At 36.1% G+C, this 13,663-nt stretch overlaps 1 protein-coding gene across 8 annotated transcripts in view; it reads right to left on the bottom strand.

Moving 5' to 3' along the window:
- The window catches only part of MIA2 (MIA SH3 domain ER export factor 2), a 134,592-nt gene that overhangs the window by 80,798 nt on the left and 40,131 nt on the right, over positions 1–13,663 (bottom strand). The window contains exon 1 of one of the 8 annotated variants that reach the window (XM_051978065.1): positions 2,319–2,415. The exons of 6 other annotated variants lie outside the window; for them this stretch is intronic. In XM_051978065.1, coding sequence (XP_051834025.1) covers positions 2,319–2,330 — 12 coding nt within the window. In that variant the 5' untranslated portion in view covers positions 2,331–2,415. Of the gene's footprint in view, positions 1–2,036; positions 2,145–2,318; positions 2,416–13,663 lie in introns of those variants that run through there. One more of the 8 variants, XM_051978064.1, reaches the window with a different exon arrangement.

Here is a 13,663-nt window from a genome sequence, read left to right as displayed (position 1 = left end):
CCTGGGAATTTCCGTCACTGCTCTCTTTCATATTCTATCACTTTTTCAGAGGGCTATAATCTTGTTTGTTTAGAGAGAAAGGTAGGATGGAGGTCAAAAGGTTATGCTATTTTTGTTTTCGGTTTTTCTCTTCTTCCTCCCAAACTTATGCCAGACTTCTGGTATCCCTCAGACAACAGATCCTAAGGGCATCTAAATGGTGGAAAACCTACTAGATCTTTATGACCCTGCCACTAAAGGGTATGATATTCTGTGGCTATCGTTTCCACTCCCTCTTTTCCCCTACCATGGGTTGGCTAATTTTTCCTTGTAAGATATTAAAATTGTTCTAGGTACTTAATTGGTCCAAAGGATTAAGCAGCAAACTGCTGGCATCATTTTCTGATAGCATAAAGACTAAAAAGCCAGGCTTTTGGACAACAGGTCAACAGAACAGTGGTGTTTTTCTTCTTTAAAAATATAATAATGGTTCTCTCTGGGAGAGTAGGTTTCTTGGGGAGGTTTTCTGGAAGCAGCCTTAGTTGCAGTTGAAAGTAGTCACCTCAAAACGCAGCCAGGTGATAAAATGCAAATGTTTATTTTCTCCTTCCAAAACAGCACGGTTACTTTTCTTAGAGGCCTCTTTCTCTCCTTGGTTCTAAGAGCTCTTGCAGATTGTCCCTTGCTTCTGCCTCTGCTTTCTTCAGCCTCCAGCCAGCACCTCTTTGCCTGGGTGGGCAAGGAAAGCTGGGCAGCTTTCTGGAGAGCCTTTCAGACCAGCTTGGTCTCAGTGGAGGAAGTGCAGGAGCCTAGCCACCATAGTGGTGCGAGATGAAGTGAATCTGGTTGCGCCTCCAAGAGAGGGCTTCTCCTGAACTGACTTGCCGGACTTGATGGTCCCCTCAAGTCTTTTCAGCTGAACTCCCTGAAAGAGCCTCTGTCTGTTTCGTATATATGATCTCCTCTGAGAGAGAGTGGGATTATGGGTTTCTCCCAGAGTGGTCTCTGGCCCTGAGAGCTTCAAGGGAGATGTGAATTTGGATATTTCATACTAAACCCTAAAATCTCCCAAATGTGTGAACTCCAAAGAGTAAAGGTGTGAACACAAGCATTGTTTCTCAGTTCCACTTAGTACCTTGTTTCTTCTGGCCCATAACATCTCCTTGTAAGATCAGATCAATCATACTAAATTAGATAATTATTGTCTCTATCATCTCTAATGACTTAACAATTTGTAAAGATTCCAACACAGAACCATCATCCAAAGGAATGCAATGCCCAAATAATCAATGTGGCATCCTTGCTACATATTCTTTTCCTGCCATATTTAAGTAAACTTCCTTTTATTGACTGTCAGTCTACAAGTGTCTCATTTCATTTCAATTCTGAACCTGAAGCACCAATTACAATACAAGAGCAGTAGGAAAAGAGATACTCCAAAACATTATTTATGAGACTGTATAATGGGACAAACTTTAAAAAAACTTTTTTTTATTGGCATTACTTAACATAAAGCCACATTTGGACCAGTGATCTAGTTTTAGATAAGGCATTTCAGAGGCCATTTAATCCAACTCCCCTTCAACCCAGCACCTAATAAATACTAATTAATAAATGTCTCCTGAATATAATTTCAAAGAATTAAGAATGAAGAAAGCGGAATTCAGAAAGTTAAGTGACTATCAAGGTTACATAGGTATTTGAGGTCAGATTCAGTCTATCTAGCCTCTCAAACTTACTAGCAGAATGACGCTAGGCAAGTCTCTTAACCTGTTTCCTCGTTTATGAGAAGGACCAGAAGGCCTCTGCGCTGGATGTAGGATCCTAGCAGAGCCACAATCTCTCATTCGTCCTGGTACAACAGTTATACTTCCGCAGAAGGCCACTAAAACTTGACTGAACCGACTCTCCGTTTCATACCCCCAAAGCTTGCTGCGGGACTCAGCAATCCCGGTCCCAGCTTCTTCTCCCCCAGTCCCACTCCTGCGACCCCCGACCTTCACACTCACCCCCATCCGCCCCGCCCCGGCCCGGCCCTGGCCTCAACTCAAGCTCACGTTGCGCAGCTTTTCCAAAACTAGTCCATAGTAAAGCTGAGCGGCAGCTCCAGGTCCGTCCACGACACCAAGGACCATTCCGGAACCCCCTCCGGTAGCCATGGTCCAGAGGTACGACTGCAACCGCAGCGACCCCCACTAGGAAATCCCACTGCCGACCCCAGTGCCGGTGAACGCACCTGGGCAACTGAGGAGTACCACTGGCAGAGCCGGTAAGGGGAAAGGCAACATCGACTACGTGCTGTAAGACTCGAACCCTTCCCATTATTTCACCCAATTTACCTTGATATTCATTTCAGTTCTAAATTAAAGAACTTTCAACATCAGAGACCTGAATCATTTCCGCAACTATATATAATTTACGCTCCTCCCCCCTGTTTTTGGTTTCGACCAAACAGCAGAGACGCTTCGCAGAGCATGGGGTGGGGCCAAGATCTGAAGGTTAATCTTCGGATTTCAATCTTAAAGGAGCCGCGGGTTTTCTGTGAAAAAAGTAACCCTTAACTCTACGAGTAAAAGGCGGAGAGGTTATAGATTTTTTTTCCCCAAGATCTCCTACACTTTAAATTTGCCACTGAGCCTTTTGAAGACCAGGAGAATGAAATAGGCCTGGGGATAAAGAGAGCGAAGGCGATTTTGTTTGAGCTTGTTTAAGGTGAAATAGCCTGGAGGCTGCCGCCGACAGCTGAAGTACTAATACGCGTTGGCGTAGAAACTACAATGTCCATAATTCACCCAACCCAAAGGGCTCAAGTAGCGCATGCGTAGAAATGAACCGCTCCTTCTGTTTACTGCGGACAGAACCAGGCCTGCCAGTTTGTAACCTCTTTCCCTGAGCACTTGGATAGCTCTCCTATCTCTACCTGCTGTGTATTTATTCTTAATTCCTATTCCATTTTTCTGTGTGGCGATTTAGAGGGCCAATCCGGTTGCCTAAGACTCCTATGAAAAACAATCAACCAAGCTTTTAGTAAACGTTAGTTGTGTGCTAAGCACTGAGGATGGTAGGAAGAAAAAAGTGAAAAGCGGTTTCTTTGTCTAGAATGAATAAATTCTTTGGTTAAAATGCCAGGGGTAACAGTGTAACCTCCCCCAATAAAAGAAAACAAAGGTCAAGTCAAACAATACATAGGACTTGAAGAGCCCAAACTAACGGGCTAATTAAAAATGTATTGTTGGCTGTGGTACCACCTCACACCTCTCAGATTGGCTAAATTGACAGGAAAAGATAATGATAAATGTTAGAGGGGATATGGAAGAGCTGGGACACTAAGACATTGTTAGTGGAATTGTGAACGGATACAATGCCCAAAGGACTATTAAAACTGCACATCCTTTGATACAGCAGTGTCACTACTGGGTCTGTATCTCAAAGAAATCATAAAAGAGGGAAAAGGACCCATATGTGCAAAAATGTTTGTAGCATCTTTGTGTTAAAAATTGGAAATTGAGTGGATGCCCATCAGTTGGTGAATGACTGAATAAATTTCGACATGAATACAATGGAATATTATTGTTTTATAAGAAATGATGAGCAAACTGATTTCAGAAAAGTTTGGAAAGACATAAACTGATGCACACTAAAGTGAGCAGAACCAGGAAACCATTCTATACAGTAAAAGCAAGATTATGGGATGATCAACTGTTGAATGTGGTTTTTCTCAGCAATGCAGTGATTCAGGACAGAGTTCCAGTAGACTTGAGATGGAGGATGCCATCCACATGCAGAGAAGGAACTATGGAGACTGAATGTAGATCAAAGCATAGTATTTTCATCTTTTTTTGTTTGTCTGCTTTTTCTTTTTTGTTTTTGTTTTCTTTTAGTTAGATTTTTCTGCACAACATGACAAATATGGAATTATATTTAAAAGAATTGTACATATTTAATCTGTATCAGATGACTTGCTATCTTGGGGAGAGGGATGAGAGGATAAAAATTTGGAACATAAAATCTTGCAGAAAGGAATATTGAAAGCTATCTATGTGTATTCGGAAAAATAAAATATTTAAAATTTTATTGAAAAAATTTATTTTGTGGTAACTTGAATTATCAAGGAATCACCAAAGTGCTTGGCCAACATTAAAAATAGAGGACAAGACAATTTTCTATGAGAAAGAAAGATAAAAGAAACAATGAGAGCAAATATAGTTTTTAAATTCAATTTTTGTAATTATATTTAAGTATTCTTAAATTATTCTAGGCAGAATTTGATAATTAAAATTTCTAGTTGTACTCTTTAAAGAGTATTCATAATAATTAATACTTCATCATTTAACTAATTTTTAATTCATGGTCTCACAGATTAAGTTATCTCATCTATCATTTCCAGCTGCCTACTGGACATTACAAAAGGGATGTCATTTCAAACTCAGCATGTCCCAAACAGAACAGATTATGTTTTCCCTCTGTGCCTTGTCCCTTCCAAAATTCCCTATTACTGTTGAGGTTAGCATTTTCTTTCTAGTCATCCAATCTAAACCTGATCTATTCTTTCTTCAAAGTGCCCTTGTCTAATAACAGACACTGTAATATAATCTGTTTAGAATATGATTTTATACACACACACACACACACACACACACACACACACACTCACACTTCATTCTTCTAACACTGTTAGCATCTTGTTGGCCATGCTCATGACTTCACACTTCAACTATTGCAATGGCCTCCTAGTTGATGTCTCTCTTCCTCTAATTCATCCTCCACCCAGATATCAAAATTATCTTCCTTAAAGCAGAGATCTGATTTTGTCACTAACCTACATGACTCCCTACTAAATCAGTAGCCTGTTTGATTTTTCAAGCCCTTCACAACCTGTAGGAAGATCTTTACAATTTTCTTTTACTTGATGTTCATGTTTATGTTATTCAGTGATCTATGACACACATGAAACTCCATCTTCTGTATGTTTATTTTCACTAGTTGCCCCTCATCCCTGGAATTCTCTGTCTTCTTACACTTACCTCCTGGATTTTCTGGTTTCCTTCAAATCCCAATTTAAGAGGCTTCTACAAGAGCCTTTCCTTCCCTTCCCCCTCTGGGATTAGCTCCATTTGTCCTGTCAATGTCTTGTTTGTAAATAATTGTTTGCAGGTTTCCCCCACCCCACCCCAATCAGGTACATGACTCTTAAACTACTTCTCTCCATCTCTTTAAAGAAAAAAAATGGCTTTAATGAACCTTATCATCCTACTTTCAGATGGATTGCCTGTGTCATTAATGTCATCTCTACAAATGTCTTCTCCTGTGACAACTAACATAATTTTTCAAATGCCCTAGACTAACCCAAAAGATTTATGGAATCTCAGATCCCACAAAATGTTTCCCAAAATAAACCCAGCATAAGACCATAGGGTTGATGATCTTGGAAGGACTCCTATTCAAATTCCTCATTTTACAGATGAAACAAGTCAGAGAAATAAAGTTACAAATGTAAAGAAGTGTATTCACTTCTAGCCTTTGAATGCAGATGTCTTCACTCTAATTTTAATACTCCACTACAAAGCAATGGATTGTTTTTTGTTTGGGGATTTTTTTTTTTTTTTGCAAAAAGTATTAAAATTGTCACCTATGTTTTCCTGAATGCACACTACAAATGTTGTGCCACAGTTTTCTTTTATTGTTCTGCCTCAGTTTCCCTAAATTGTCCTGCCTCACTTCCTTGAATTGTTCTACCTCAACCCCCCTGGTTGCAACCCCCTTTTTCTGCTCATTAGAACTGAGATAAATAGGGCTGTGGAGATTTGACATTCCAAAAGATAAAACTCCAGATTGTCCTGTCTCAGATACCTAATTGGCATCTTCGATTTCTAAGTTTCAGACTTTTTGGCTCTAGTTGGACACCTAAATCCTCTTAATTTGTAAGAATTTATGGTCCTACCTCCAATCTGTCAGAACCTGATTGATGGTCCCCTTCTTGGAAATTCCCTTTCACCAGTGTTTGAACTTCACCCCTTGCCTTTGTCTATCCAAGCTTAAAGCCATGTGTGTGTGTGTATGTGTGTGTATATATATGTGTGTATATACATATATATACACACACATACACACACATATATAGATACATACATATATGTATGTGTATATATATATATATATATATATATATATATATATTTCATGGGAATCTCATATTGACTGTTGGATTCTTTGAGACAAAAGTCTGATTCAGCCCTGAGACCAAAAATGGTCCCAGAAAATCTCTCCCTCTCAGAAATCCAAATAAAATATTAAAAACTCTCTAATTTCTATCTTTCTTTGGCATTACACAAACTTGTAATTTACCACATAAACTGAGGAGTAGAATAACTTTTTCAAATGTAAGTAGCAAATGAGTAACAATTCTCCTAACATAATGGGTGCGAAACAGTAAATTAAAATTTAAATTGTGAAAATAGATTATGAAATAATCTCAGAAAGAGAAAATAACAATATAATGCAAACTGACTAATTCTAAGCTATAGTTTTTTCAAAGCATTAGAAATTCAGCATGTTTATAAATAGAAAATATTCCAGAATAATTTTCACAGATGCTGGTGCTTTCCGTTATAGGGTAATCTCTGCCAAGACAGGCTATTTTCAGGAACCCCTCTATCATTTGAATCTCTTTAGGTCTCGTTTATAACACAACACAGATTCTGTCACCTTGAGACAGCTCATTTATCTCAGTAAGTTGCAACCTAATTACTTTTCAAGATGAATGTGTATAATATAGATCAGAAAAGAAAAAAATGTTTAAAGTCTTCCCAGGAATCATGTATGGCAAAACGTAAAGGTTATCGCCACATAACAAAAGCTGAATGGCTGTACATCAAAGTCTTCTCAGTTTACTTTACCTCTTCTGCTAAATTCTCCTTATACATTTTGAAAAAATCCTAGCGTATCCCAATAGCCTGCTGTAGTTTTGTACTTTTTGAAATTCTACGACCCTGCAGTGGCAAACCTATTGAGTGAAATCAGTTTGGCAAAAATTAATTAAATAGCTTCTGTGTTCCATTTTTTCTAACCTTTTGTCCAAAGAAATGCATAGTGTAGTGAACACTAAAAAGCTTTAGAGTTTTTTTAGAAGTTCTCCAAGTCAGAAAAGTCCTGTATACTTGTATCAAAAAAAAGAGAGAGGTACTGTTTTGACACCTGTGCAATAAAGGGGTGCCATCAAGTAGAGTCATGACTACCAACCAAATATCTGATATTTCATGGTCAGCTTCTCTCCTTAAACTGAATTTTTTTAATCTTCTATTTTAAAACCAAAGAACAGAAAATGTAAAATTTGTTGTATTGTGGTCATTAATTTTTGAATGCTTATGACTATGTTAATTCTTTTTAAATTCTTATTTCAAGATGATTTATTTTTTTCTTTATCTCCTCTACCTCTACTTCTTGATACAATTAAGTTTATTATTTTTTTGTTGCTAAGTGGCATTCCATTTTTTCCTTCATTACAAATTAGAAAGCATTATTTTTTGCTATTTAAATGTAAGCCTCAAATTCCTCAGGCATTTTATAAGATATTTTTAATATGCATTTCTTTGGACAAAAGATTAGAAAAAATGGAACACAGAAGCTATTTAATTAATTTTTGCCAAACTGATTTCACTCAATAGGTTTGCCACTGCAGGGTCGTAGAATTTCAAAAAGTAATAGAATTTAGGGCTAATTTATTCCAATCCTGTCTTTTTACAGATGAGGGATGAGTTCCTGAGTGGGGGAGGGGGTATGGCAGAGAAACTGAAACATTGATAAAATTATTTCCTGGAGCAGGCAGGAAGAAGACTGATAATGAAAATAAATTTAGTTCCATGGTCCAACTCACTAGAAGTAATCCAATTAGAAATTCAAGTTATATCAAGTCTCTGAGGCTAAATTTTCCCCTTAAAGCTACTTACGGCCCATAACTTTGATGCTGACTCTTTGGGGTTAGTCTGCCATAGCACTCTACCTTGTGGTGTCTTTCTCTTTACCCCTCCCCCATGCTATGTGGTGTATTCCTAACGCCACAATGCTTTATGATCTTTCCTCTCCTGATATAGCTATTTTAAAATGTTAACATAATAGTTTTTAATTTTTTTTTTTTTTTTTTTGGCAAGGCAATGGGATTAAGTGACTTGCCTAGGGTCACACTGTTAATGAGTTTCAAGTGTCTGAGGCCACATTGGAACTCACATCTTCCTGATTCCAGGGCCAATGCTTTATCCACTGTGCTACCCAGCTGCCTTAATTTTAATTTCTAATAAAATAATTATCAATAGATAGAATCCTCATAAACAAAAGCTCTTTGGGATCTTATATTTTAAAAGCGTAAAGGAATCTTGTGATCAGAAAGCTTGAGAATAGCTTCACTAGTCTAACCTGCCTCTAATATCATATTGAAAGCTTAGTTAGTTATGAATGGACACTCTGAACTACCTCAAATTGGGCCCTATCTCAAATCTCTTTAAGCACAAGTCATATTGAACTAATTGAGCTAAATAATACAGAATTTCAAGAACTATCTTTGGAAGAAAACCAAATAATTGCTAAACTACCTGTTCTTTCTCAGAATTCTGAAGATGTAAGAATTGTTCTCAAAATTTATTAATCTAGAGTTACTGGTTAAACAAGATCTGGGCAATTTCCACACTTTGCTGAATATATAAATGCAGAATTCAAGTAAAAATGCAAAGAAGAATGCTTTAAAATTCATAGAAATTTTAAAACTATATACATGGTTAAAAGTAATGTAGAAGCCAGTTATTTTAATTACTTAACTCTTGAAAATGCTTTTTTTTCAGGAGATTTCAATCACATAGCCCTCCTTGCCCCATTCTTTCCTTATATAACTGCTAGCTTTATCTTTCTTTTTTGCTCACACAATTGGGGTTAAGTGACTTGTCTACAGTCACACAGCTAGGAAGTGTTACACTAATTTGGGTTACAAATATTATATCCACATACATGTATAATTTTTTCTATTCATGTGTATATATATGTATGTGTGTCTGTGTGTCTGTCTGTGTATATTTATATATGAAACTTTAGTCCTTTAAGGAGTGTGATCTACTTCCTAAAGAAGTCTTTTCCTCCAGATGGTCAACTGTTTGTTGTTATAATTGTATTTTTTAAAAATAAAAGATTTCGGGGCAGCTAGGTGGTATAGTGGATAGAATACCAGCCCTGAAATCAGGAGAACTTGAGTTCAAATCTATCCTCAGACACTTAATACTTCCTAGCTATGTGACCCTGGGCAAGTCACTTAACCCCAATTACCTCAGCAAAAAAAGAAAAAAAAAAAAAGATTTCATCAATCTTTACTAATTTAAAAAAAGTAGTTTTTATTCTACAACAGTAATATTAGCCTAAATCTTTTACACCATAAAACTAAAATATGTTGTATATAAGTGGCCTAATAGAACTATCAGAGAACTGAAGCAATTATTACCTGGAATATTTGAGTAAAAAATTTCACTCAACAGTTATATGGTAAAATTGCATATGCAAAGAACATTGCTTTACATAAGCAAAATTGATTGGAAGCTCCATAATGATAAAAGCAAATTTGTTATTAGATCAAGGACTATCTTATTTTTCTATTTGTGTCTCTAATGAGTTGCATATAGTAAGCACGCGATAAAAACTTTATTCATTTATCTATTTGTTAATGAACACAAAACTTTACAATGCTTGACATCCAGTTAAAATGTTTCCATTCTAGGATCTACACTTAATTTTCTTTTTTTAGGTTAAGAAATGATGATACAGGAAGACTAATGTGGAAATATGTTTTACATGATTGCACATGTATAACCTATAATCAGATTGTTTGCTGTTTTAGATAGGGAGGAAGGGAGAAAGGAAGAGAAAAAAATTTAGAATTCAAAGTATTTTTTATAACAAGTTTTGAGAACTCTTTACATGTAACTGGAAAAAATAGAATATTACTAAGTAAAAAAAAATGATGATAGTTTATCATCAAAGTATTGCACTAATTGGTCATTCTGCCTTCACTTAAACATATTAAAAATAAAATTGTACACAGCACTCCACCTAACATTACTAGCCAATAATAGAATTAAAAATTGTAGTTAAATGTTTACAATAATTTGGTCACCCAAACTAAGTAATTGTCCTCTGTAACACTGATGGTAATTATACTTCAATCATTTTATTTGTTCTTTCACAAAATGGCTCTAGGAAACAATACTTTTTTGAGTTTTTCTGGTTATACATTGTTAGAAGCTTGGTAATTTTTTGGCCAGCACAACTTAGGAAATTGACTAAGAAAGTGAAGAAGAGTTTCAATCTGATTGTTGGAAGGAATATTCCCACCATCAGAACTGAGGATCACTTGAGATATTTCAGTATGTTCACTTTGTTTATAGTTTATCTGTTTCCTCTTCTGTTATTAGAATGTCAGTGGTCATTTCATTTCCTTTGTGGAGGCCTTTCAATATCAGCCCATCCTTACCTTTCCAACTTTTTGCTTCTAATCCTCTGTAGGCTAGGGAAAAAATCATTAAGTTTGTTAAAATGATGTCCAAAATTAGAATGATGAGACCATGAAAAGATCTTTCTTCACTCATTCTACTGAGAATATCATATATAAATCTACTCACTGTCCAGATAATCCTAGCCCTTCTGCAATGATTTACTTGCTATCAATTCTGTACCTTAAAGTATCATCAAGTTCACAATACTGCAGTGGATATTGCACTCTTTTATAGTATATGCCTGCTCACAGGCTTAAATGTTGTCTATTCATCTCCTAATGAATATCTTCTTTGTAGGTAGATTCCAATCCTTTTAGGATAAATGAATAAAGTATTTATTAAGTGCTTATTATGGGTAAAGCACTGTGCTGAGCTCTAGATATCAAATAGAAAAGTCAGTCTCTGTCCTCAAGACACTGACATTATAATGGGGGAAGAACCCAATACAAATGGAAGGTTTCAGCTGCAAGTCAAATGGAAAGAGTTGCCACTAACCAAAGAAAGGGTTAAATTCTGGATTTAGCCCTCCACCCCAATAAAAACAAACGTTTCTCTCAAGCTACACACTCTAAAAAGAACTTCAGCACTCAAAAAGAACTACCAACATACAATTTACTCTTAGCCCAAATCTTGAACTGATTACTCCCCAGATAAGTCTGACACCAACTGTTCATCTGCAAATGCCTTTTGAACTCATTTACTTATATCTTCATCGTTCCTGATTGTCATACAGTTTAGCAGATCCATGAAAATATTTTATGTTGTATCATGATGCCAAGTATGACATCACTTTTTCCCAATGTCCTGGTTATTAACATCAAGTTAATAATAATAAAACAGAGGGACTTTGCTCATCAGAAGGTCTAATTAATTCCTCTATGAGAAGCAGAGTGTCTCACATTTTCAATTTGTAACAGTCTTCAACAGGTGCCAAAAGGTTTGATCACATATTCCTTCCTGAATTTTGACTTTTAGTTCTTGTTAATCATTATCTCCAAGTGAAATTTAGAAATTTGTTTGAAATTGCCCTACAATGATGGTACACCATTCATATGGCATAGCTAAACAAACTAAAGAAGATTTACATGAATTGATATTCAAGAAAATAAAGTCATTTCCCAAAGGTTGACTCCTCCTTCTGGAGGCACACCTAAGGGAGGTGTGAATTCACAAAGTTACAAACTTTACTGTGTGATCTCCCATACTTGTGAACTCCAATGAGTACTGGTGTGAACACAAACAAGTGTCTGAGGATAGATTTGAACTCAAATTCTCCTGATTTCAGGGCTGGTGTTCTATCCACTATACTACCTAGCTGCCCTGAAATCTTTTATTTTTAAAAAATACAATTATAATTTTTTTCTCTTCCTTTCTCCCTTCCTCCCTATCTAAAACAGCAAACAATCTGATTATAGGTTATACATGTGCAATCATGTAAAACATATTTCCACATTAGTCTTCCTGTACTTTTAAGGTACAGAACTGATAGCAAGTAAATCATTGCAGAAGGGCTAGGATTATCTGGATAGTGAGTAGATTTATATATGATATTCTCAGTAGAATGAGTGAAGAAAGATCTTTTCATGGTCTCATCATTCTAATTTTGGACATCATTTTTAACAAACTTAATGATTTTTTCCCTAGCCTACAGAGGATTAGAAGCAAAAAGTTGTCTTGAGGACAGAGACTGACTTTTCTATTTGATATCTAGATATGTAGTAGTCTCTGTTGAAGACTTATAAATTGAAATAGCCCGATAAAAGAAAAGATTTTTGTAAAAGTCTAAGACCACATTTTTTGAAGAATTATTAAAGGACAATAGAAATTGGCATGGTGGGCATAAATAAACTACAACATGTTAAAAATTAGGAAATGCAAAGAAATGCAGTAAAGGATGTCATCACAGAAATGCATGGCTTGCTTAAAAAGTCTTTGATATATAAGTAATACTTTTTTATGTCCATTAAAAATACTAAAAAGCACAAAGATAAAGTAATGTGTCCTTACTATGATAAAAATGTACTAATCTAAAGCTAAAAGCTATCAAAGAAAAACATCTGAAACTTTCCCAATAAGAGAAAGTATGGGGAAATTCATAGGAATTTTCTAGGAATGGACCTTTTATAAGATTTATATATTCATATAGAAAAGTAAGTGCTGATTTTAGAGTCAACATGGTTTCACCAAAAATAGATGAAGACAACTTATTATTTCCTTTTTGGACAAGATAATTAAACTGGTAATATGATATGATATGACAAGGGCAATATGATAGTGAGACGCAGGGATCTGTGGGTGTTTTTCTTCTTTAAAAATATAATGGTTCTCTCTGGGAAAAAGCATATTTCTCGGGGAGGTTTTCTGGAGGCAGCCTTAGTTTCAGTCAAAAGCAATAATCACCCAAAATGCAGCCAGCTGGTAAAAATGCAAGCGTTTATTTTCTCCTTCCAAAATAGCCCGGTTAGTTAAGGCTTATCTCTCTGCTTGGTTCCAAGAGCTCTTACAGATTGTCCTTTGCTTCTGCCTCTGCTTTCTTTAGCCTCCAGCCAGCCAAGTGGAAAATGGAATGAATCTCTCTTGCCTCGGAGAGAGGGCTTGTGGGCTTTCTCCCAGAGTGCTCCTCTCCGACTCCAGTCAATGTTCCAAAGCAACTCTCTCTAACCTGAAGTAACTAACCCAAAGCTAAGAGTCTCTTTATATATGATTTCCCAAAGGTTGACTCCTCCTTCTGGAGGCAGGGATTAAGGGAGGTATGAATTCACAAAGTTACAAAGTTTACTTTGTGAATCTCCCATACTTGTGAACTCCAATGAGTACTAGTGTGAACACAAGCATTGTATCAATTAGTTCTACTTAGTACCTTGTTTCAGATTCTGGCCCAAAACATCTCCTTGTGAGACCAACTCAATAATCTATCAACTCTAATGAGTTAGCAGTTTGTAAAGATTCCAACAGGGATCCTATGCTATGTAAACAGTTTTATCAGTGATTTGGATAAAAGCATAGGTGGCATGTTTGTGTGAATGGCACTAAGCTGGGAGGGATAATAATATATTTAATGACTGAACCAGGATCCAAAAAGATCTTGACAGGCTTTGGCACTGGATTTAATCTAATATGGTAAAATTCAGCAGAAAAGTGTAACTTTTCAATTTCAC

The sequence above is a fragment of the Antechinus flavipes genome, chromosome 2 (assembly GCF_016432865.1).
Source record: "Antechinus flavipes isolate AdamAnt ecotype Samford, QLD, Australia chromosome 2, AdamAnt_v2, whole genome shotgun sequence".
NCBI classification, from domain to species: Eukaryota; Metazoa; Chordata; class Mammalia; order Dasyuromorphia; family Dasyuridae; genus Antechinus; species Antechinus flavipes.
This window is presented reverse-complemented; position numbering and strand designations above follow the sequence as displayed.